At 36.2% G+C, this 27,268-nt stretch overlaps 1 protein-coding gene across 2 annotated transcripts; it reads right to left on the bottom strand.

Annotated features, from left to right (window-relative positions):
- si:ch211-79m20.1 (adenylate cyclase, terminal-differentiation specific) lies at positions 1–27,268 on the bottom strand. 2 transcript variants are annotated; one of them, XM_056447932.1, is made up of 7 exons: positions 26,782–27,268; positions 18,336–18,432; positions 13,804–13,875; positions 10,207–10,400; positions 6,376–7,195; positions 5,974–6,097; positions 1–2,684 (listed from the first exon to the last, which is right to left on the bottom strand). In XM_056447932.1, exons 1-7 carry the CDS (start codon positions 26,851–26,853, stop codon positions 2,672–2,674), a joined length of 1,392 nt encoding a protein of 463 aa, XP_056303907.1. In that variant the 5' UTR covers positions 26,854–27,268; the 3' UTR covers positions 1–2,671. The 2 variants fall into 2 exon arrangements, with proteins under 2 accessions (XP_056303907.1, XP_056303906.1); XM_056447931.1 differs by having other exon boundaries at positions 18,340–18,432.

Raw genomic sequence — 27,268 nt, 5'->3', positions numbered from 1 at the left:
TGAATTGAATACTTTATATTTATATTAAAATAGCATCATTACATTAACAATAATTTCCATCGAAAACAAATAACAATTTATTAATAACTCTCGAAAGCAGATGAGTAGAGCATCTACTATTTATAAATAAGTTACGTAAAAAGCCAGAAAAGAAATGAGTCATTTACAAACAGTTATTTCATAGCTTGACATGTTTTCAGAAGCAGCTGAACGCACAGACGGATGTTTGGAGACAGCAGGCATAAAACGACAGAGCACTCCATACCGCCCCCTACAGGATGGGAGTATTTCACTGTAACCTCATCACGGCTAAACACAATCTTCTTATTCTTTTATTTAAATATTGATTTAGGTACTATTTGACCGTGCATCTACAAACATGCAAACATTTTGTGCTCTCAGCACTTCATACTGTACGTAATATTTTCCAGTGTATGATATTCCAGTGTTTTTGCACCAATTAAATACTGTGTACGATACTAAAATATAGAAATCCAATATATGCAAATTACACATATGACATAAAAGTTCACATTTGGATTTCACATATGAAAAATATGTCATAAATGTCAAACTATTGCAAAAATGACTGTTTACGGTATATACATTTTTACATATAATATATACATATAGTAGCTATATTTTTTCATATATATTTCATATAAGATCATATATGAACACACGCAGACATATAAATATATACTTAAATATTTTTTTCCAATGGTTGAAAAAATATATCCGTAAACAGCCATTTTTGCTATATCTACAAATATATGTTACATGTATGACATGTTTTACATCCGCGAACCCCAAATATATTTTAACTAATTTATTTATATTTATACAACAGTTATGTCTGGTTCTTGAGTCTGATTGGCTGGTAGCCGTGTGATTTTCTGCAATAACAGCCCTCGCACAGCCTCTTCACCCTTCTGTACTACTTCGCCCACATAGAGGGACAGCAGACCAATAAACTGACTACAGTTTGACAAATACTGCAGCGGTTGGACAACAAAAAGTACTTATGAGAATGTAGTTGTTTAGATTGCAACTACGCAGTTTATTTATAAGGATAGTGCCTATTTTAGACATTTATAATTTCGGAGATTCAGTGCATCAACGACCATCAGCCTATCATACTGAGCAAAGCAAAGACAGTTGACATTCCGCCACAAGATGGTGACAGAGACCACATAATAAGTCCCTAGGGGAAATTTACTCAGCATAAATTTCAAACTACAGCTGATCAAATCATTATAGAACAGGTGACATTCTAAGTCGACCTCTCTCTCTTGTATGTTGTAGTGCTGTATTTCTAGCATAGTAATCTGCTAGTGTTTGCTTGTCTTTAGCTTTTTCAGGGTTAATTATTGTGATCTCCTGATTGCAACAGAGAAATTCTGGGAAATCTCTGTAGACTGATGGCATTTCATGCCGTTCAGCCTTATAATCTTAAAATGTGAGCAAAATCACCTGTTTTGTCATCACTTTAGACATTACGTTTGAGAATCATTGAAATACTAGCTCTAAAGTGACGTTTGTCAAGCAATGATTTCTGCTGTTCTGATGTCAGCTGCAGATGAGAATGAATGGCAGAAGAAAGTAGTTCCTCATACAAAAGGGTTTGTAGACTCTCCTGTTTGATTTTCTTTTTTATATATATGATTTTGTCATCGAACTGTTGTATAAATACAATATCACACGATATTATGAATGTGTTTAAATGTGTCATTTGCATATATTGCCATATATCGGATTTCTACATATGCTGAGAGATCCATAGACAAAAAGTACTGAGGCGGTACCATGGCATCTGATGGATTACCATATTCATATACCATGGTCTATACGTGGTTCTCTAAAGTACTTCAATGAATACCATCATATAACCATGGTAAATGTGCAGAAACATTTGTATTTTTTTACGTAAGTGCTTTAAGTCCTTGATATTTATATCTAGCCAGCTGATATATTTCACTTTTTTTTTGTTTAATAAACTTGGAGTGTTTAAATAGTTTGACAAATGTACAGATTATACGTTTTGAGATGAGTTTGTTATAGTTAATTGTATTTTATACTCGTCTGGAAGTCCTAAACTCCGTTTCTCCTCTTTGAGAGTCCGAAATTCAAAGTCCTGACAACTTCCAGTCCTGACAACTTCTTTCAGTAGTTCCTCCAGTGGATAAACTGTCCAACCCGAGCCACCATTGGTCGACGACATTCATCGGCATTTAAAGGCTACCTTGTTATAGCTAATCACTGATTTGAGCCAAACTCTTGGCCAACCAGTAGTTCAAGTCAATATTGCACCGCATTTGGCAGCCGTTGTGTTGAATGAAGTGTTTTTGGCAAAGCGCAATCTTGTTGTGTTTTTAGTACAGTCTCACTATTTGGCAGGCTGTGTTTGCGTCCATATGGAATCCTTTTTAAGTCCACGCTAACAGGATATCCTGAGTACGAGCAGCTCCCGCAGCGCAGAGGCCGCACAACTGCAATGGCTGATGGGAAATGTAGTTCAGAGGAGCTTATTTGGCAAAGATCAAACACATTTCCAGTTATTATAAAAGATTTCCAGTGTGTCTCTGCTGTATCCTGTGTGTCTCCACCCAGACTCCCAGCTTTGTGCTCGCTCCAGGGACTTTGGCAGCAGTTCTCGAAGTCTTGGTCTTCTTCAGGACATTACCCTGTGAGAGGATGGAGGGCCAAATCGGGTTAGATCTTTGATTAGATTTCACTTTAAAATTGAATAGCTTGGTTACAGTTGCAGTTTGTCATTTCTGCACCACAAATGGCATCAAGCTGAATTGCAGTCTGTAATGTACTATATGCTCAACTAGGGTTATTTTTGTGCTTGTTTTTTGTGACATTAATTATGCAGAATAATGAGTCAATGAAATATTATTGTAGGTTTAATACTAGAGATTAATTGTATTCAAATACAAGCCAATTTTTAAAAATATACTCTTTTTCGAGTTAATTTTACGTTTAAACAATTTTTCAAGAAAATTTGTAAAAATTTGAATCACTTTTCAATGTTCAGTATTTTACAGGCCTTAAAACTAAATAATTTCCCCATTCAAATGCATGTTTTTTGACGGTCATGATTTCACTTGACAAAAACATGAAGGAAAGTTTTCAGTTACTGAGAAAATTTAAACAAAATGTCATGTACTGCAACCATCAATCAAAAAGTAAGAATATGTTTTCTTATAGTGGAGATAAATTCATGTCATTTTTAAATAAAGGATATGTATTCAGCTTTTAGAAAGTCTAGCATGAACAATTTCAAATGGTTTTAAAAGGTAGAAGGTGGCTAATTTAAGTTTAGCACAACTTTGAACAGTACTAACTTGATTTTGCACAATGCTAACATGATTTATCAGGTTGTTAGCATGCTTCCATACATTATCCTAAGATCTACGCTGTGTATGTATATCACTAGAACTTCTGAGGCCGTCATTTAGACTGTTTTTAAATTTTGTCATTTAATAACTTGGTGTGGCACAGTGGCTAAGTGGTGAGGTTGTGTGAATAATATAAATCGAATTACAATCGCAATTTGAAACATTGCGATTAGCTAACCGCAAGACGCTGCGATATGAAATATATTTGTAATATTTAATTTTCCCCACCCAGAGCAAATGCGTGACTGCCGTCTGTGTGTGATAGTCTTACTAGTCAATTGAGTGAGCACACTTTATTTCTGCCCAATCAAAATTGCGCAACTGAACTATGCGGAACAGGAAAGCGCGGACAAATGGGATAATGACATCTGCTGCTTCAAAAGCATTAATAGACTAATAATATCAAAGAAAAACCGGACATCGGTAATATGGGAATATTTTGGTTTCAAAGTCACAGACACAAAACAAAAACAGGTCATTTTTAAGAGCTGTCGCAGAATTGTTGCCACAGCTTGCATATTATTGAGCCGAAGCTTGACTACAAAATTAAATCGCAAATCAAATCGCAATCGCAATATCTGTCAAAAAAAATCACAATTACATATTTTCCACTAATCGCACATGTTCTCCCTGTGTTAGCGTGGGTTTCCTCCGGGTGCTCCGGTTTCCCCCCATAGTCCAAATACATGAACTATAGGTGAATTGGATTAACTAAATTGGCCATAGTGTATGAGTGCGTATATGAATGTGAGTGTGTATGGGTGTTTACCAGTATTAGGTTGCGGCTAAAAGGGTATTTGCTGCGTCAAACATATGCTGGACTAGTTGGCGGTTCATTCCACTGTGGCAACCCCTAATAAATTAGAGACTAAGCTGAAGAAAAATGAATGAATGAATTTGATAACTTTGTTAATATAAACCCCTGACTTGTCTTAAGTATGTGTATATTTCATTCTAAAATTGTTATTTTTTTAAAATTGCAAAACACTAAAGAGTTCTGAGTATTTCTGCCTTGAATGTTCATAATGTTCATAATTGACCTCATGCATTTCAGTATCCGGCGACACGGTGGCACAGTGGGTAGCACAATCTCCTCACAGCAAGAAGGTCGCTAGTTCGAGTGTCAGCTGGGTCAGTTGGCATTTCTGTGTGGAGTTTGCATGTTCTCACCGTGTTCGCGTGGGTTTCCTCCAGGTGCTCCGGTTTCCCCCACGAGTCCGAAGACATGCACTGTAGGTGAATTGTGTAAGCTAAATTGGCAGTAGTGTATGTGTGTGATTGAGTGTGTCTGGTGGTTTCCCAGTGATGGGTTGCAGCTGAAAGGGCATCTGCTGCATAAAACATGTGCTGGATAAGTTGTGGCGACCCCAGATTAATAAAGAGACTAAGCCGAAAAGAAAATGAATGAATGAATGATTTCAGCATGCGCTTATTTTCCATTCTTTTGAACAAGGTGCTTCTGTTGCCTAGCAACATTCTGATAAACATAAACATAACTTTGATAGCAAAAAGATAAATTTACTTCAGACGTTCAAAAACACTATTTTCACTGAGGTGAAAAAAAAAAGTCTCTCCTGCTTGCAGGATAAATTGAAGTATGCATCTTCGCACTTCGTACACCATTATAGGCTATATTACAAAAACGATACTAGTTTTTAGGTAACGACTTTATATATGCTTAATATTCGCTCGCTTTCCTAATTTTTATTATCCCTTATCTGTCAAGGGTCACCACAGTGGAAGGAACCGCCAACAATGTTTTACGCAGCCACGATCCCGTACTGGGACACACCACAGTCTCACATTCACACATACACTCATACACTACGGCCAATTTAGTTCATTCAATTCTTCATGTCTTTGGACTGTGGGGGGAAACTGGAGCACCCGGAGGAAACCCACACAAATATAAGGAGAACATGCAAACTCCACACAGAAATGGCAACTGGCCCAGCAGGGACTCGAACAAGCCGCCCTACACAATGTCACAGCAATTCGTAACTTTTTGATTTAGTGGCTAATTCGCATGAATTCGAACGATCTCGTTTGTACAATTTAGTACGATTTGCTCATCCCCCAATGACGGTTGGGTTTAGGGGCAGGGTTGGGTGCCATGCCTCCTTTTTAAAATCATACGACAGAACTTGTATGAAATCGTATAAATTAGCCGCTTAACTGAAAAAACGTAAAATACTTACATTTCCATTACAATATTGCATTTAAAGCTTATTTCTAAAATCCCAATCGAAGCTTCAAATGCAAACATGACTTGACAAAAATCACGACAGTTATAAATATAAAATTTTCAGTACAATACTTAAATATAGTACATAAATAAGCACAGTACAGTACTTAAATGAATAGTAGTAATAGGATTCTGGTGGTTCCCCAGTGTCAAATATAATTCAAAATAACTCATAAAAAGGTGTAACTTTTTTGCATCACATGACATTTTACCATGACTAATTGGCGTCTTGTTTTGTTCCTGCATGTTTTTGTCACATCATTGACCCTGGTACATTTTCAAGTAACAAAACTAGATGTATTAAAAGTATAATAGTAGCATTACATTATCATCGCTCTCATGGAAGCCTTGCTGATCCTCTTCCGATGTTTCCGTCTCCGTTTTCGTGGAGACGGGAGAGGGGGCGGAGTCTGTGGGGCTGAGGGCGTGGTGGGAGGAGCTTTCATTACTACAGGATAACGAAGATAACAGAAGTCAAAGGAATGCAGTTAGAAAGGTTTTCAGACCAGCGTTGAAAGAATTACTCTCCAGGCAGTCATCAAAATATTAGCATTACATGACTTTGTTGACCTGTGACTTTTTATGCGAGCTCTGACGTTAAAGAAATGGAAAGAATAACAGGAAGCATCAATTACTAATTACAATACAATGTGTACACACACACACACACGCACACACGCACACACACACACACACAGTGGCTTAATAGACAATCTAGACACTGACCTGTTCTTTGTGTGCTAGTCTGTTGTTTGCTAACTGCTTGTGTTGTAAACTGGTGACGTTGATGGTGTTGGTGGTGTTGGTGTCGGAGATGATGCGTTTCCTCTTCTTTTTCTGATTGGTGGTTGTGATGGTGATGCTTTCTAACTTCTAATTGGTCGGAGTGATGAGTTAGCACTTCTGATAAGCCGCTTGATTGGCCGATCACCTCAACGCGGCTGTAAGTGCGGCTAAGAGTGTCTGATTGGCTGCTTATGCCACGCTCTGATTGGACAGAAGTTTGCGATGGAGATTTTGGTTGCTGTGGCGTCGTGCTGTTGTGTGGTTGTTCCTCTTGTGAATGTTTGTCGTTTGTCTTTTTGGCCATGTCGTCGCCACTGTGTTCGGATTTGATGTGATCAGCCTCCTCTGTTTGCGTCGCGTCACTCATCATGCGTGGGTTTCCCAATGTGGTCTGTCTGGTGGGAAAATCTCCTCGGCTGGAGTAAGCTGGCGTGTGTGTAAGTGTGTGTTGGTGTGGGGTTTGTCTGTCCGTGTGTGCTACAGTGTATTTGGACTGCCATTGTAGTTCTTGACTTTCTTTGTCCTCCAAATGAAGCTGCTGGTTATGTTTCAGTTCATCATTGCGGTGCAGCTCCTCTTTTGATTGGGTCTTTGGTGGAGTTACTTTAGGGTGGAGTCTGTGTGGGGGGAGGGGTGTGGTCTGGACACGTGGGGGTTGTGCTGGGACACGTAATTGACAGCTACATGTCACGTGGTCCTCCACAGGAATGACAACTTTCTCATAGGATGGTTGTCTGTTGATATACTGGATTTTTGTTATCTAGACAAAAAATGTTATAATAAAATCAGCATTTCCAACCATATCTTTCTGGACCTAAAAGAGCATCCCAGCATACAATTTGGGGTTTAATAGCAGTCTAATAGACATCTAAACGTAGACAGCTTAGCTAAAACAAGGCTAAACTTGGGCTGTCAGTAAACATCTATTAGACATCTAAGAATAGTCCAAAATTAGACTAGTTGTCAAATTGACAGATTAGACAGACTTTATATGTGTAGTCATTAAATTCTGTTTATTTGATGACTAGTCTAGTTTTGGCCTATTCTTAGACGTCTATAAGATTTTCTCTGACAGCCCAAGTTTAGACTTGTTTTAGCCAAGACGACTATGTTTAGATGTCTATTAGACATCTATTAGACATCTTTTAAAAACAAAAAATGTTTGCTGGGATTCCAAACCCAGGAGAAGTCATTTGCAATCATGCTAAATGATAATTAACTTCTGAGGAGACTATGTAAATCCTTTCAATTGGTTTTGACTGTGGCATATTGCTAACAAATAATGTGGTATATGCACACAGACTTTTAATTTTCAGTCAGCTAGCCCAAACACTTCTGGTGAACTGTAACACCATTACAAAATCAGGTTTCTTTAAAAATCAGTGATCTTCACTGCCTGACTGATATATGAAATAAAGTGGGTCTCAGACCAGAGAAGAAGCACTGCAATAAATCCCATTTTTTTCATGCCATGTCTTTAAAATATAGCATTTTATTTCACCCCAGCAGTGTCTGTGCTAGCCTGCTGCTACTGGCGGCACTTTGCGTTTTATGATTGAACAACTAAATGAATGCTTAAGTCTATTTAACTGATTATATTTGAATTACATTACAACATCAATGCTGTAAAAGGAACCTTATGAAATTAAAAATAGACTTATAAACTTTTCACCAGAAGTTTATCATTGGCTGAAAACACTAGCTGTGCATATATGCCATTAGCATAATGCTAACAAGCAATTAGCTTTAATGTTTTTTATTGGGTAAAATAGCCTAATTAGATTTCACAAACAATTTTATTTTAGCATGTTTGCTACGCTAGAAATGTAGCATATAACAGTGTGAACATAAATATTATGTATATGCTGTTAAAACTATTTCTTAAAGTTGTATCACTATAGGCTTGCATGGTTCAGGATCTGTAGAGCTGCGCATCGTTGGATTTGCTCTTCAGTGTTTGGACTCTCAGTAGTCATTATTAAACCACACTGAACTGAGCTAAACTGAACTGAATTTAAACACTAAAAACTGAACTACACTGTTCCAATTTACTATGACCTTTTATGTGAAGCTGCTTTGACACAATCTACATTGTCTAAGCGCTATACAAATAAAGGTGAATTGAATTGAATTGAATATAGGTGCGTCCCAAATCGCATACTTATGCACTAATCTATGCCATTTTGAAGTATAAATAGTGTAAGTAGTGCGTTCCCAATGAAATCTCTAAAAATAATAAGTGCACTTTAGATACCTGGATGATGCAATTATTTAACCATTAAAATGAATTGTGTAATTTTGGACACTTTACACACTCAACAGCCGCTACTTTGCTCACATAGCGGAAAGGGCGGAGCTTTTGGGCACTGATGTTGGATTACTTTATTTATTTTGGATTGTGAAAGCAAAATTCCCCTACGAGAGTGATTATTCCACCTACTGATGGTGAATGCGGTTATAGTTCACTAATATGGCAACTGTTAAATGTCATCAAGGAGACGGTTTAAATTTCCGCTTAGTAAAAAAAACTGTTCCATTTGGAACAACACTACATACATATACTATGCTGTTCAGTGTGTAAGTGCATAAGTACATAGTGTGCCATTTGGGACGCAGCTTATGTTTTACACGAAAATACTATTGACAATTTTATTTAGAAATCGTACGGTTGTTTTTGTTTTTTTGTAAATGTTTGTAAATCATACTAGCCATTTCATGTTGGATAATGTAGTCTATTTGTATTTACATTTCACTGTACTGTTACTGTTTGAACATTTTAACTAATTAGCCTAACGGTATACATAAAAGTGAGTGAAAAAGTATTTGTAATTAGATTTGATAAAGATGCTTAGATGCTGCTAAACTAACAAAGGCTGTCCAAAATCGCATAGTTCCATACTATATAGTACGCTAAAAACAGTATGCGAGGAGTAGTATGTCCGAATTCATAGTATTTGAAAAACAGAATGCAAGAAGTACCCGAATGACCTACTACTTTCGGTGAGATTCTGAAGTGTGCATCTAATGGATGCTATGCTATTCCATGACGTTCCGTGAGAGAATTCATAAATGGGAGTAAAGAGATGCTACTGACGTGGATGTGATGACAAAATGGCGGATGTAGAACGTCCGAGTTCCATTCATTTTAAATATCAAATAGTATATTCAAATTTAAATGTAGTACCTATTCGAGTAGTAGGGAATTTCGGACGCAGGTAATATGAGTAATAGAGTAATATGCAAATGAGCATTGTAGTAGTTAGCAATGCTAGTAAAATTATATGCTAATTCAAAAAATAAACACTCCAGAAAAATAATTGATCAAATAGTTTTTACATTTGGTATTACATTTAATTTTTTTAGATTTGCAATGGTTAAGCTAACAACATGCACAAAAGCTTTTTGACTAACTAATGGATTTATAATTACACTATAATATATTTTTAGCATGTTTCTAAGCTAACGATATTATAGACTATATTAGTAAATATAAGTATTGTCTAAAATAGCCCTTTTAAAAATTGACATGACTATTTTATGTTAGCATGTTGCTAAGCCATGCTAACAATGTTATAGACTAATTAAAATGAAACATACAATACAGAAAAGATATTATTTTAATATACTGCAACATTTTTTGTAATTAAAATTGCTAGTTAACAATTTTATACACTAATTAGCATAAAACATAGTTAAAAAAGGTTATTTGTAATTACATTCACATATTTATATTAGTATGCTTGTAAATGTTGTAAACTTGCATATAAATACCTGTAGATGTCGTGTTTCAGTGAGAACTGGGACGCATTGTAAAGTTCTCGCGTTACAGCAGCCTGAACAGCGCTGCACTTCCACACATGAAGGCCATAACATGAAGTTGGCGTTTCGTCTGTCAAACATAGCACGCGTCACTTCCATAACTTCTGTCCTCACTTTACACATAGCCTGCTGGGCCACCTGAATGCCTGTGAAAGAAGGTTGAAAGATGGTTAATTTATTGTTTATTTAACATGTATCTCATGTTTTAAAAGCCAAACCGGATGGAAGATTATCTAGTGATGGAAGTAACAAAGCATTTCAAAGCAAATAGTTCGAAACAGCACATGCTAGGGACACCTAGTGGTCAAAACCGTAAATGCAACAACAAATTGTTCTCTGCATTAGGCTTAGTCTATGATTTGTCAGAGGTCACCACAGTGTAATGAACCACCAACTATTCCATCATATGTTTTACGCAGCAGATGCCCTTCCAGCTGCAACCCAGTACTGGAAAACAGCCATACACCATACACACGTTCACACACACATACACTATGGTCAATTTTGTTTACCCAATTCACCTATAGCGCATGTCTTTTGACTGTGGGGAAAACCTGAGCACCCGGAGGAAACCCATGTCAACACAGAGAATTGTTATTTCAAACATAATGCAAACTTTATATTGAATGTAAATAAATGCACTTAGCTTATCATTTAATGTCGTTAAATATTGTGTCTGCATGATTTGCATTCTTATATAATTTTTTGAGTCATACATATTATTTGTTCCTTGTTGGGTTCTACTAAACTGGACAACAAGAGACTGTTAACGAATATTATTCCTTTTCATTTTACAAATATCTCATTAAACCGTCTGCAAACTAGTAAAACTGATCCAAGATTAGGATAAAAGAATCACTATTTTACTTTCAAAATTTTTCGAAACAGTTGTGACGCAACTAAGCCCGGTTACTGAAATTATGTGACCTTGTCAATTTGAGACGCACTTCGAAGTTCGCACTCGTAGAAGTTCGTAAAAGTTTTGAAGGTTTTGTATTACAATGTTTGTGACAGAATCAAAACTGCAGTGCGTGCTAATAAAAAAGACATGAACATGCATTTGTGTGGACGTATTTAAAAAATATTATAGTTATTAAAAGTAAATACTGTACATACAATAGTGTTTTTCAACCATACAATAGTAGTGTATTATACTGTATTGGTGTATTAATTTTAGATTTAGAATTAATTACAGTGAACTGATTCTGTTTGGTTCTCAAATCTGATGTAATATTCTGCAATAACAGCACGCTTATAGCCTCTTTATTTTTGGGTATTACTCCGCCCACATAGTGTCAACAGATCAATAGACTCACTACAGTTTGACAAATATTGCAGATGTTGGACAACATAATGTACTTTTGAGGCTTTTTCAGGTGAGAACGTAGTTGTTTAGATTGCAACTATGCAGTTTATTTAAATATAGTGCCTATTTTAAATATTTATAATTTCAGAGATCGGCCATCAGCCTGTAGTGAGCAGAGCAGAGACGGTTGTGCCACAAGATGGCGACAGAGACTGCGTATTAAGTCCTTAGTGGTGAAAAACTCAGCGTTTTCTTTTCGTATTTCAAACTACAGCTGATCAAATCATTATAAAACAGGTAAGTGACATTCTAAGTCGATCCCTCTCTTTTGTATGTTGTAGTGCTGTATTTATACCATAGTAATCTACTAGTGTTTACTTTGGCTTTTTTAGGGTTAATTATTGTGATCTCCTGATTGCAACAGAGAAATACTGGGAAATATCTGTAGACTGATGGCATTTCCTGCCGTTCAGCCGTACGTTAAAATGTGAGCAAAATCACCTGATTTGTCATAACTTTAGACATTACACTGGAGAATCATTGAAATACTAGCTCTAAAATGATGTTTGAGAACGTTTTCTGTTGTTCTGACGTCAGCTGCAGATGTGAATGAATGGCGAAAAAAAGTAGTTCCTCATACAAAAGGATTTTTGACTCTCTGTGCTTGATTTTCTTTTTTTTACATAGATGATTATGTCGTCAAACTGTATGAACGTATTATCACACTCGTAGCAGTGCAATATGGCTGTATATCGTCACTGATGACGTCACATAATGCACAGCTCCCACCAGTGCCGATATACAGCCATATCACACTGCTACTCATGTGATATTGCTCATTTATATATATTGAAAATGTAGTAAATGTTTACATTGCTAAAGTTGTTGTACTCCAAAAACTTCATTATTGTTTGGTTTAAAAACTTTACATTACTATAGTATTTAAAAAAAAAAAAAATATATATATATATATATATATATATATATATATATATATATATATATATATATATATATATATATATATATATATATGTATAATTTTTTCGGGGTTTTCACCTTTAATTGATAGGACAGTAGAGAGTATTGAAAGTGTGGGGAGCAGAGAGAGGGGAAGGATCAGCATAGGACCACGAGGCAGGAATCGAACTCAAGTTGCCTTGAACACCGGAATGCATGCATCAACGCACTAACCACTACACCACTGGCACCGACATTACTATAGTATTTTTTGATGTAGATATTGTTATTGTGGGGCGACGCGGCAGCACAGTGGGTAATGATGTCACCTCACAGCAAGATGCTTGCTGGTTCGAGCCTCAGCTGGGTCAGCTGGCATTTCTGTGTGGAGTTTGCATGTTCTCCCCATGTCCATGTGGGTTTCCTCCAGGTGCTCTGGTTTCCCCCACAAGTCCAAAGACATGCGGTACAGGTAAATTGGGTAAACTAGATTGTCCATAGTGTATGTGTGTGAACGGGAGTGTATCCACTGCATAAAACATATGCTGGATAACTTGCAATTCATTCCGCTGTGGCGACCCCGGATTAATAAAGGGACTAAGCCAAAAAACATTAATGAATAAATATTGTTATTGTTTGTCATTAATAATGACACAAAAGAATGATGTAGTTTGAATTATATTCAGAAGGATAAATCAATGATAAAATTCACCACAAAACATTTGATCTGATCCACTGATTTGAAACGTAAAGATTTAGAAAATTCATGTAGCAGTGCTTCGAAAGCATCCAACACTAAAATGATCCAGACGGACGAGACTTCAGACACTCACTATAATTCAACCTCTCAGTGCAGTCAGTGAGTACAATCTGCAGATTCGAGGCGCACTTGACTGAAAGTGAGCACTCAGAGAGAGTTGAAAAGAACATAAGGGTTCGAGTGCATGTGCGAAAGAAGCGTGGGTGGTTCAAATTGAGCTTTGAAACTTGTGTGTGTGTGTTTGAGGGTGACCTAAGGACATGTGGCGAGACTGGACGAGACAGAATCAATCACAGAGACGCAACAGCAGACTCCAGGCTCACATCTCACACACTCGCACAAAACGCACTGCAACAAAGCCACAACACCATTGTGGATTGGAGATGCCAGTGTCTCAAAATAATCGCCACAGACTGGAACATAGATTGAAATTCCGCTGGAGGACAAAGATGAAGAGACGGGAGTGTGGAAAAGAGACAGCCAGACAAAGAGAGGAAGGGAGGGAACGCTGCAGCGGACTTACTAAGGCTTCTGGGAAGACGTTTGTGTGTTCCGTTCGAGTGCATCTCAGTCTCTGGCTTCTCATCATCTTCCTCTGCAAACGAAAGACAAAACAATGAAAGGAGTTTAAAATACGAAACACCGATCATGAGCACTTTGGGGTAGCAAAAATGAATGACATTGGGGTCAAAAATTATACACACTGCAAAAAAAATTCTGTCTTGATTCTAGTCCAAATATCTCAAAATTCTTAAATCAAGAAGCATTTTCTAGATGAGCAAAAAATAATGTCGATTTCAGAAATAGTATGTCAAAATTAAGTGAGTTTTTGCTTAAAACAAGCAAAATAATCCGCCAATGGGCAAAGAAAAATAATCTTATTTCAAAGTGAAAACAAGATTATTTTGCTTTTTTTTTAAAAGTAAAAACTCACTTATTTTTAACATATTATTTTTGAAAACATTTTTGCTTGTCTAAAAGATTCACCTTGATTTAACATTTGGACTAGGAACAAGACAAGGAGTACCATACTTTGATAAATTTGAGTATTTAAAGTGTTAGACGACAAAATTAAAGTGCTTGTGAAAGTTATTGTCCTTCGTTTTAGATGGTAATATATAGTTAACATTGCAGGTATCATTCTTGGTTTGAACCGGCCTCTACATCACAACTATAACAGTAACAAACAACACATATAACTATTGTTTACAACTGATTGTTCGCAATGTGATGTAACCATTTTGTATCATGTTGCTAAGCTAACAATATACTAAGCTATTTAGCATTAACTTAAATTATATATAAATATTGTGTATGAACTTGTAATTCAATTAAATATTTAACTTTAGCTGGTTGCATGGGCGTCATGGTGGTGCAGTGGGTAGCACAATTGCCTTACAGCAAGAATGTCTCTGGTTCGAGCCACGGCTGGGTCAGTTGCCATTTCTATGTGGAGTTTGATTCTCCCCATGTTCACGTGGATTTGCTCCGGTTTCCCCCACAAGTCCAAAGACATGCACTATAGGCGAATTGGGTAGGCTAAATTGTCCATAGTGTATGTGTGTGAATGAGAGTGTATGGGTGTTTTCCAGTGATGGATTGCAGCTGGAAGGGCATCCGCTGCGTAAAACATATGCTAGATAAGTTGGCAGTCATTCCACTTTAGCGACCCCTGATTAATATAGGGACTAAGTTGAAAAGAAAATTATTTAATGAATGTTGCTATGCTAACCATGCTAAACACAAATTTACTGTGTTCCTATTTACTGTGACCTTTTATGTGAAGCTGCTTTGACACAATCTACATTGTATAAGCGCTATACAAATAAAGGTGAATTGAATTGAATAAATTAGCCTAAAATCTGCAGTATGAATATTGTGTAAAACCCCATTTGTAAATACATTTATTTCATGCTAGCTTGTTGCTAACTAACAGGGATTTATAGACTACCAACCAATGAATTTTACAGTACACATAAGTACTGTGTAAAATATGGTAATTTGTAATTCGATTTATTTTATGCCTTTTTGCTACCTAATAATGAACAATATTGTTGTAGGACAATACAAAGACAATATTGCTGAAAAATTTGTGAAAACACTGACAGACCCCACTTTACTGAGCCTAAAGATTTTACTCAGCGGAGCACAAAACCGTAGTGCGTATTAATAAAAAGAACATTAGCATGAATTCAAAAATAATATAGTAAATTAAATTAAATGTAACCATGCTATAGTAATGTGTATTATATTTTATATGTTATGTTTTAACAACTCTTTGTTAATGAATGCTATATTTAGATATATATTAAGTTCAATTCAATTCAATTCACCTTTATTTGTATAGCGCTTATACAATGTAGATTGTGTCAAAGCAGCTTCACATGAAAGGTCACAGTAAATAGGAACAGTGTAGTTCAGTTTGTAGTGTTTAAGTTCAGTTCAGTTGAGCTCAGTTCAGTGTGGATTAATAATCACTACTGAGAGTCCAAATATTGAAGGGCAAATCCAACGATGCGCAGCTCTACAGATCCCGAACCATGCAAGCCAGTGGCGACAGCGGAGAGGGAAAAAAAACTTCACTAAAGGCGGAAGTGAAGAAAAAAAACCTTGAGAGAAACCAGGCTCAATTGGGCACGATCATTTTAATTTCTCCGCTGGCCAAACGTCTTGTGCAGAGCTGCAGTCTTAGTGGCGGAGGCTGGAAGCTGGCCTCAGCGAACATACAGTGGTATACTTTGGTATAAGTACAGTGAACATACTGTGGTATACTTTAGTTTTTATTACAGTAAATTGCCGTATTGTAGTATTATAGAAAGATGTAACATACAGTATTAAGTAATTTGTTTATATTACTATAGTGCTTGTACTAACTATTCACCTTATTTTCTGCGGATGAGCGGGCGCAGTCATTTGAATCTTTTTGGCTGGAGACTTTGGTCTCGTTCACTTCCATTTATTTTTAGACGTTAAAACCAGCTCGTTCTGCTGCTTCATGTTGAAAACTGATATTTTCTTATTATGTTATTCTAACTTGTCTGTATAATGCATGGACACACTTGTTAGTAGAGCAAGTGGTTCGACCGTTTTCTGCCGTTTATTATTCCTAGTCATTTCTCCCATAGGGAGCTGAATCGGAAGTTCTAAAACAATCGCAAAAACGAGCGCACTTCCACTTGAAGAATAAGGTCAATAGAATTACCACAACAGATTAATTCATGTACTTCACTATAGCATAGTTTCGAAACACTACATTATTTACAATTTTATTAATATACATTTTGTTATACATTTATTGTTATCATTATTGTTAATAACAATAACAGTAGTTAACAATAATGACACAAAGAAATTAAAACAATAAAAAACATTTGAAGCCAATCAGAATCTATCCATTCAGTTTGATCAGTGACGATAGCTGTATGCTGATGCAACAACAAAGGAATAATAATAATAATAATAATAATAATAATAATAATAATAATAATAATAATAATAATAATAATAATAATAATAATAAATCATTGTGTGTAAAGAGCTTTAGCATTTAAATCGAAACTACAAGAAAACATTGTGCGCTAATTCATTGAACATTAACATTCTTTGGTGTAGATGCTAATTAAATTAGCAATACCCAGTTATCATCTTGCTGTAAACAGGTCACGTTTGGTGAAAATGTGTCACCACCTACTCAAGATAGGAGCAGTTTGATAGATATGTAAATCTTAATTAATTGCCGAAATTCAAACTTGTACACGACTGCCATTCACCAGTCAATCAAATTTTAGCTCAACTGCTTTAGCCATTGTTGTATGCTACCTTTCTGTTGTGCAGCTCTGTTTAGCTTATGTCTCATACATAAGACCTGCTGCGTCTGGGATTGCCATTTGAATCCTCTTGATTCCACTGTCCCGACACCTTGCCGTAAATCTGCTCAAGCCCTTTATATCCATGAGCGACATTCGTCTGGTGTTCCAGTTGTAGCGAGGGTCATAACATTGTTGAATCTGGTTAAAACGCACACACAGAGGATTCCGGTGTAGGGAACAATAGCGTAGCCTTGTGTTTGTGTCCCTTGTGTAAACTTAGAGCTGGACTGGGCTCAAGGTCACTGCTATTGTGCCTGTGAGTGGCTATACACGGCCCATTCATGTAAATATTACCATTATCCACATGTATGCGCACACACATGTACACACACACAGAATTCCAGACCCCTCAGTCTTTCCTGCCTCACCTGCCTCACCCCAGAAAACACACACATTCCAGAAGTGACGAGACGCTGGCTAGTTTGAAGTACTGCTGATATGGAGTTTCAATGGACAAGGATGATATGAAGAGGGCAACGCGGCCAAAACACACACACACACACACACACAAATACGTGTATAAATACAGTAGTCAAAATTTGAAGGATAGATCATCTCCGTTTATTAAAGTTTTCCTAAAACAACTGAACAACAACCATTCTTATCCTAGGACCATTTTGAAAAATGATTTTGATCCACTTCATGTGTTGGCTACTGTATATACTGTATATATCATTATGTAAATGGATCACTTGCTGTGTTCATCCAGTCAAAATCTTTTGTAATTATTTTGCAATTAATAACATAATTTTTCTTTGCTTTTTGGATGAACTATCCCTTTAAACTGATTTTCATTGAAAACATTGAAATAATGAAATGGCACTGGCCAGACCAGAGTCCTGATGTAAACCTGATTAAAAATCTCTGGAAAATCCTTGGTGACAAAGTTATGGCTAAGAAACACTACAGTTGGTGATCTGTGAAAGAAATTGAAGAAGAGTGAGATATACAGTAGTCAACATTTGAAGTGGATCATCGCCAATTATCAAAGTTTTCCTAAAACAACTGAACAACAGCCATTCTTGTCGAAGGACAGTTTTGAAAAATAATTTTGATACACTTCAAATGTTGACTATGGTATACAGTCAAGCTTGAAATTATATATATGGTCAAGCCCGAAATTATTCATACCCCTGGGGCTTGACTATACACATATTTAGTGTTGTGTATTTGGGATCAGCTTTACCTACGGATTCTACATCCAAAAGTTTCTTCAGATCGTCTACTGTTGAAATTGGGCTGTTCATTACTAAATCCACCAGAGATGGAGGAAGAGGGTCCCCCTGATAAAGAAACAGAGAAAGAGATGGTCAAAAACAGGTCCTGAACAAAACAACACCTGTCTGGGTCAAAAACAGTTGCTTGTAATGTCAATAAAATACACATAAATATGTAAGTACAATAATAGAGATGTTGCTCAGCATGTGTTGCGGAACATGTGTGGATGGCACGATTTGTCTTTTGTGTTTATTTTTTAACTCTGTCCTTTATTAAGCTGCATTACTCATAATCAGGTCACTCTGTGTGTGTTTGTGTGTGTGATGTGGCCTGGGTCATGTGGCAGGCACACAGTGGGAAAATAAATATATAAATAAACATATTGCCACAAGCTAGTGACCAATCAGAAATCACACTCCCACAGAGTTCCTCATAAATGTGTTAAAATTTACAGTTGCACACAGTTTATTGCAGTCAGGTCTTTTCAAACAACATAGGTATTGTATCTTTGCAGTTCAGTTCCAAAATTTGCAATAAATATCATCAACAGACAACTGATTTCTGTTTTCAGTTCTGTTTAATTTTCAGAGTAAAATGCATGTTAATTTTTGCTGTAAGCTACTTCGGTTTTACACAAAAGACTATTGGAGACAGCAAGTTGACAAAGACAGAAAGAGCACAACCTATAACCACAGTTGCTGGTGCTCCTTAAGAGTGCCCATGAGTGGAATTTGGACAGCTCCTACTAGCTGGCTGAATACTGTTACACTCATACCCCTAAATCTCACTTTCATTCGGGTCACAGCACCAACGTAAACCCTTAAGTTCTACTCACCCCTCTCTGAGAGTGATTTGAGGTGCCGTGTCCAACATGTGAGGTGGGTGTGCCCACAAGGTGCTTAAAATCACAGTTGCTAGCATAGTTGCTAGGTTTACTTGTCCTCGAATACACTCATCCCTCTAAACCTCACTCCCATATGGGTCATGGCACTAGCATTACCCCTTAGGTTCTACTTGCCCCTTTTGAGAGTAATTTTGAGCTGCCGTTTCCAACATGGGAGGTGGGTGTGCCAACAAGGTGCTTAAGATCACAGTTGCTAACATTAGTTTCTAGGTTTACTTACTTGTCCTTAAATACACTCATTCCGCTAAACCTCACTCCCATCCGGGTCATGGCAACAGCATTACCCCTTAGGTTCTACTTGCCCCTTTTGAGAGGGATTTTAAGCTGTCATTTCCAATATGGGAGGTGGGTGTCCCAACAAGGTGCTTAAGATGACAGTTGCTAGCATTAGTTGCTTGGTTTACTTGCACAGCTACTACTAGCTGTCCTCCAATACACTCATCTTGCTAAACTTCACTCTCACCTGGGTCATGACACCAGTGCAAACCAGTGCAAGGTTTTACACGCCACTCAGAGAGTCTGCCATTTCCAGCATGTGAGTTGAGTGTGCCAACAAGGTGCTTAAGATCACAGTTGCTAACATCAGTTGCTAGGTTTACTTACACAGCTCCTACTAATTGTGCTATAATATACTTATTCCCATAAAACTCACTCTCATCTGGGTCACAGTATCAATGTAACCCCTCTAGGTCCTCTTTCTCCACTTCAAGAGCATTTAAAACCACTGCTTCCAGAACTGGGGGCATGTATATGCTAACCAGGAAAATAAAGACGGCAGCTCGTAAAAACCCACGGGATCTAATCACCTTGCTCTGAGCAAGATTTGAACCTGCGCAGAAGCAGGCATGCTAACAAGACTCAAATATCTCAAACTAGCTGACCTCCAATACACTCACACCTGAATATCTACATCAGCCTTTGAAAAAAAAAAAATTAGTTTTGCTAATTTATTAAAATGAGCTCTTTTGAAAAAACAAACATTTGCCTATTATAATGATTAGAAACGAGAGTGTATAGAATTTTTCAAATTAATTCAAACTTTTACTCCTCATCCATTAAAATTTTACAGGTTTTACAGATTTTTACAGGTTTTTACATACAAAATACATCCTACAAACTATTTTACAATGTCCCAAAATAGCTCCATTTACTTGTGCATGAACAACAATTTTACAAATGCCATATTAAAAGATGCAATATTAAACAATTTCTTATTTTGGTTTCACAAGAAATGCGTTTAAATGTAAATTAAGTAAATTACATACTTATTCAATGCAAACATTAGAGGCGAATTATCGCCATTCGAATGATGCGAAATAATCAAGCAATAAAAATTGCGTGAGGGGGAAAACATCCTGTGTGTAAACTAGAGGCAGTGTTATGATTCTCTGTGTTTGGTTTAACCAAGCATAATATATTTTAACAATGCATGAAATCAGGCTAACATGCTATTTCAGGATAGCAATTCCGTATAACCCCATTTGGTGCTTTAGGTACATAAATAAATGATAACTTATCTAATTAACAAATTCTCAATAGCCTCAAGAATAAATACATTCCAAATTGAACGCTTGCAAATAAGCTGTTCTCTTTTGCAAACATTTAGAAGGTGAATGTTAGTAGCTATGCAAACTTGATTTCATGTGTCGTTAAAATCTGAAATGCACAATTTAATGTTATGCATCTTAATGCGACACAATGTGGCACTATACGAACATAAGTAAACCGCCTTCTACACTAACCTTTTTATTTCAGATCAATTGTACTTGCTTATGGAGAATATTGCTGAGCGAACAGTCAAAACAGGGAGATTTGCATTTAGAAGCTGTAAAGGTACAGCAGCAACAACCTGTTTCACCAAAAGAATCAGCAAGTCATGTTAATAACAGTCATGCAAAAACTAAATTATGGCTGTTTCTGGTGCACAAAAACACTGACTAAAGGTCTATTCACATCATGAGTGATAATTATAATGATAACTGTATATTAGCATCCACACCAATGCACTGCACAATTAGCGCCATTGGTGTAACGAAGTATTAACACTGTAATTACACTTGCCAGGGGAAAATAGAACAAAAGGGTTGAAAACAGCCACTTGACCACCAAAATAGACACACTAAATCAAGCTCTACTTGTGCAGTGAAAGACTAACATTCATCAAATTGTGTAAAGTTCATGATGAATCTACAGGTGTGAAGATGTGAAACACACATGCACTAAAGCAGTACGAAACACACACACAAATCCACGAGTGTGGAGCCCTGTATCACATATACTGATCCCATTAGGATGACATCACTCCCGTTTGCCAATTGCCGTAATGACTCATTGGATCCAGGAATGCCAATAGTTCATCCAGGGCAAAAGTTAAGGAGGAATGGGGTATAATTATGGACCTGGACTGCTGTACGCACACACACATGAAACTTTAGAGGGCGAACCACATGGCATTCAGCCATAACTGAGTTCAGACATAAAGGAATACTGTATCCATGGAGTGACACCCACACCTGCGCATACAGTGCAAACACACAGGTCACTGAAACAGATGCACTGAAAGGAGGATGAAAAGCGGGATTTATTTTTTTAAAAAGAACAGTCTGACCAAGCTTCGGTAATCATAGAGGGGATTATGAGCCAGATTTAGTGAACAGGGCAAATTAGCGTGAGACTGCAATCCCATAAACGAGCCAACGGGAGTGATAATACACACCCTTTAACTTTCTATCTATAAGCAAGCCAACCTTTTCATTAGATCAATACACTTTTATTATTCATATGTCCACAAATTTTACATACAATGCATAAAAAGCCCATCTTGCTCAACAAAAGAGTATTTTTTTCCCAACACAAGTGGAAAATGGTTCCTAAAGGGTTTAATATGCCAAACATGTCTCTTTATTCAAGACAATTTACCATATTTTGATTTAGGGTGAAAAAATGATCCAAATGTAGCATTTTCTGTATGATTTCCCTTACATAATTCAGCATAAATCACACACTGAATCTGCTGGTGATTCTCATAAGAGTGCTTTTCAAAGGATGCAGACATAGCGGTTCATTTTAATAATGACAATCACAAGCTGTTTTTCTCCTACAGTATTTTGATTTGTCTTTTTATCAAAGGCAGCTTAATGAATAAAAAAAAGTTTAAAATAAAAATGAAACCTTCAACAAAAAACGGATCCCTATTTAGGTTTACAAAAGCAAGCACAGCCATTTAGAGGTAATTTCTTGGTCAATTATGTCAGAATTTATCAGCATTTTGCATTTCCGGGAAAAATTTGGAGCGTCTTAGCCTCGGTAAACATCGCATTTTTAGTTTACCAGTTGTAATTTTAGGCTATTATTGTGTAAAATTTAAATTTTGCAACATTTTTTAAAAAGTTTTGTCATGACATAAAGCTGTGTTTGCTGAAATGCTGAATTTTATGAAACAAGATACACAACATTTTTTTCGACAGCGTCCTTAGCTAACTATCATTTTCTTGTCAAAAAATTCCTATTTTGGGGACATGAAAAAAGTAAAAGGTTTCAAATCTTTGACAAACAATCATCTCTATAATCTATCATCTGATCTGGTGACCATGCACATCGTGGTTCAGTAGTGTCAACAAAAGCAACAATGGTGAGGCGCATGACTGTAATTAGTAATAGTTTCTTTAGAAAGTGATCAGATCAGTCTCAAAAATAATACAAAATAAAATTCAGCACAATTCAAAGTTACAAAATCCAATTTGTCTATTTGTAAACACACAATTTGTGAAAAACATAAATATTTTTACCAAATAAATTGAATTTGCATATTTTTAAATCGCATTTTAAATTTACGTATTAGATTTGTGTATATTTGAATCGTGTTTTGAATTTATGAATTAGATTTGTGTATTTTTGAATCGTGTTTTGAATTTATCAATTAGATTTGTGTATTTTTGAATCGTGTTTTGAATTTATCAATAAGATTTGTGTATTTTTGAATCGTGTTTTGAATTTATCAATTAGATTTGTGTATTTTTGAATCGTGTTTTGAATTTATCAATAAGATTTGTGTATTTTTGAATCGTGTTTTGAATTTATCAATTAGATTTGTGTATTTTTGAATCGTGTTTTGAATTTATGAATTGGATTTGTGTATTTTTGAGTCGTGTTTTTTTGGATTTTGTAAATGTTATTGTGTTGTGGATGTATGAATTCTATTTTGTAAATGTGTTATTTTTGAGACTGATCTGGCTCCATACCTGGCATGCAAATTATAGCATTATTTTTTGGTTTTTGCAGATCAGTGTGGACGGGACACATTTTAACTGCATTGTCATCTACAAGTGGATGCTCTATACACATACTTTCATACCACAACTGTTGTGTCTGAAACAGAAACCCCAACAAATGCATAACAGTCAATACGATTAGCCACAGAAATATCTCCGTCCACGCCTTTGCATTATTTTAACCGTGAGTAAAACTAGCATATGAAAGGATAAGCGCAATAAGCCTCGACTCAGCTTCTATTTTCCAAAACTGAGTCATAAATTCAATGCACATTTGATTAGATGAAGAGGTTCGGCTCAGCTTTCATTTGCTCGATTCCTGAGTCATGTCTGCAAAAGCAATTTCGCTTTTTTTTTTAAGCCCTCAGGCCGTGACACATGCATAATGCCCCAGAGGGACCCGAAGCCAAATCATCTTATGTGATTCCATCCACACGTCTTTACCGTGCTGCCTAGATTATTTCTCTCTCTCTTATATAACTTAAACACAAGACTTATGAAGCATCAGCTGGATGAGTGCAATCCCCTCAGCTGTGACCTTTTAAACTCCCTAAAAGAGTCAGAATCGGAGCGCTGGGTTTTAGAGGGTAAACCTAACATAAAGTTGGTTTATTTGCATGTTTGGTGATGATGCAATGGTTCTATTCAAAAGGCGGATTACAGAAATATAACAAGAGGATTTAGGTTTTATAGTGTGTGTGTGTGTGTGTGTGTGTGTGTGTGTGGATGGTAATTGATGTGCATGTGATAAAAACTTAAAGGTCAGGACGCATACGTGAGAATATCTGCAACCCAAATCAAGATGCATGAATGAGTCTGCTGGGCCTATTAAATTACAGATAGGTTTGATGGCCAAAACTGATATATTTAGAGAGCAGGATGGATAAAACAGTTCAATTAAGATCATTGAAGTGAGATGCACTTAAAAAAACAAGTTTGCAACTTGTACTTATTTAAAAAGAGTTGAAACAGCACAATTATTCGTTTTTTTGAGGACAACTTAATTGTTTTACGTTCTATCCACTTAAATGTGTAAAAATGACTCATTTAACTCAATTGATTTGTGTTGGGACAATATGAAGTATTTATGTGGGACACAGCATTTCTTCTTACAGTGTGCACGAATAATAATAGCTGAACAACACAATTATTAAGTTTTTTGGGCCAACTTAATTGTTTTATGTTCAATGCACTGAAATTTGTAAAAAATAATTAAACTTAATCGATTTGTATTGGGACAATATGAAGTATTTATGTGGAACGCAGCATTTTTTTACAAGTGTGCACAAATAATAATAGCTTAACAACACAATTCTTACCTTTTTTGGGACAACTTAATTGTTTTAAGTTCAATCCACTTAAATTTGTAAAAATGTATTAATCAACTTTATTGATTTGTGTTAGGACAACGAAGAATTTTTGTGGGATTCAGCATTTTTTATTTATAGTGTGCACGAATAATAATAGCTGAACAATGCAATATTTAAGTTTTTTGGGGGGACAACTTAATTGTTTTAAGTTCAATCTACATAAACTTGATAAAAAGATGATTTATTTAACTTAATCGATTTTTGTTGGGACAATATGAAGAACTTATGTGGGACGCAACTTTTTTTTACAAGTGTGCACGAATAATAATAGCTGAACAACACAATTATAAATTTTTTATGGCATAACTTAATTGTTTTTTGTTCAATCTACTTAAACTTGTTTAAAAAAGATTCATTTAATTTAATCGATTTGTGTTGGGACAACATGAAGGATTTATGTGGAACCCATCTTTTTTTTGTTTGTTTTCATGAATAATAATAGTTGAACAACACAATTCTTAAATTTTTTGGGACAACTTAATTGTTTTATGTTCAATCCACTTAAATTTGTAAAAATGTATTCATTTAAATTTATCGATTTGTGTTAGGACAACATGAATTTTTGTGGGACGCAGCATTTTTTATTTACAGTGTGCACGAATAATAATAGCTGAACAATGCAATATTTAAGTTTTTTGGGGGGGGGACAACTTAATTGTTTTAAGTTCAATCTACTTAATTTTGTTAAAAAGAGGATTCATTTAACTTACTCGATTTGTGTTGGGACAATATGAAGGATTTATGTGGGACCCAGCATATTTTATTACAAGTGTGCACGAATAAAAATAGCTGAAAAACGCTATATTTGTTTTTGTTTTTTTGCGGGACAACTTAATTTTTTTTAAGTTTAATCCACATAAATTTGAAAAAATTTTATTAATTTAACTTTATCGATTTGTGTTGGGGCAACTTGAAGGATTTACATGGGACCCAGCATTTTTTTTACAGTGTGCACGAATAATAATAGCTGAACAACACAATTCTTTAGTTTTTTTGGGGGGGACAACTTAATTGTTTGATGTACATAAATTTGTAAGAATTTATTAATTTAACTTAATCTATTTATGTTAGGACAACATGAAGGATTAATGTAGAACCCAGCATTTTTTTAAAGTGTGCATGAATAATAATAGCTAAACAATTAAGAACATAAACATATTTGAATACATTATCCATTAATGAGGCAGTTGATGCCAATAATCGTAGTATTGACAAATATAAACGTGTATATCACCTAAATATATCTAAAATCAGTTTTATTGTTACAGAAATCCCAAAAAGAAATATATAAAATGGACACTATCCATTTCGGTACTTTTGTTGTTGTTACATTATACAGTTTTAACACATTTCTGCTATATGCATACATAAGCACACGGTATGACTTTCCCATTGTCTGGGAGACCACTTGAAAATACAACTACAAAGAGCCCGGAAACCCTAAAGAGGACCTCCTAAGTCTGAGCACTATTTTAATACGTCTAAAGGCGTACAGTCGCGCTAAATTGAAAACATAATTGGGGTTTAGGCAGTGACAGTGATGCTCCTGGACTGAGTGATGTGTTTTGGCAGTGGTGCATCTGGGAAGCCATCCAACGCACATTAATGCTGGCAACGCTAACTGTGCCTTTGTTTGAGTTTAGGATTGCAGACACAAACAAATACAGTCAGATTGAGCACCGAATCGAGTGTGGTTTCTCCGTTTTATCGGGTCAGTCAGGCGTGCTTATGAGGGAATTCGTTACAGTTTGCTTAAATTTCATCCTCGCAATCACGACAGTCATAAGTGGCGGGTGAATGCGGCTATTGTCAAATGAGACTTAGAAATTAAAGAGAAACAGAGCGTGACGTCAATCAGGTGAAGCTTACCTGCGCGCGACCGGACCGCAGGCACGCTGCGAGCGCCGCGAGCACCAGCAGCAGCAGGCGCGAGCTCATCATGCGCGCACATCCAAATGTCTCTCTCTCCCTCTGTCAAACACACACACACACACACACACTCTCAGCTGCAGTAAAGTTTATTCCAGAGGGGTTGTTGGGTCACTTTGAACACCGTTCCAGCTGCTCCTGTTTGACATTTGACGCGTATCCAAAATCTCCAGTGTGGAAATCAAACCGGTCCGTTAAAAATCGCATATTAATGATACACTTGACAGGTGGGAGACGTATAAAAATATATATATTAAAATAAAAAAATCTCCAGCTTAAAATATCAGCTTTGAATATCCAGGAATAACAAGTCCAGAGTGTTGTTTTGTATAGAATGAGCCATTGGTGATGATTCCAGCACCGCACGTAGCCTATGCAACTTTCCCTAGTTAGTGCGCAGCAGTCAGTGCGTGTTAAAGCGTGTTTC

This window comes from Danio aesculapii, chromosome 22, assembly GCF_903798145.1.
Source record: "Danio aesculapii chromosome 22, fDanAes4.1, whole genome shotgun sequence".
NCBI lineage: Eukaryota > Metazoa > Chordata > Actinopteri > Cypriniformes > Danionidae > Danio > Danio aesculapii.
This window is presented reverse-complemented; position numbering and strand designations above follow the sequence as displayed.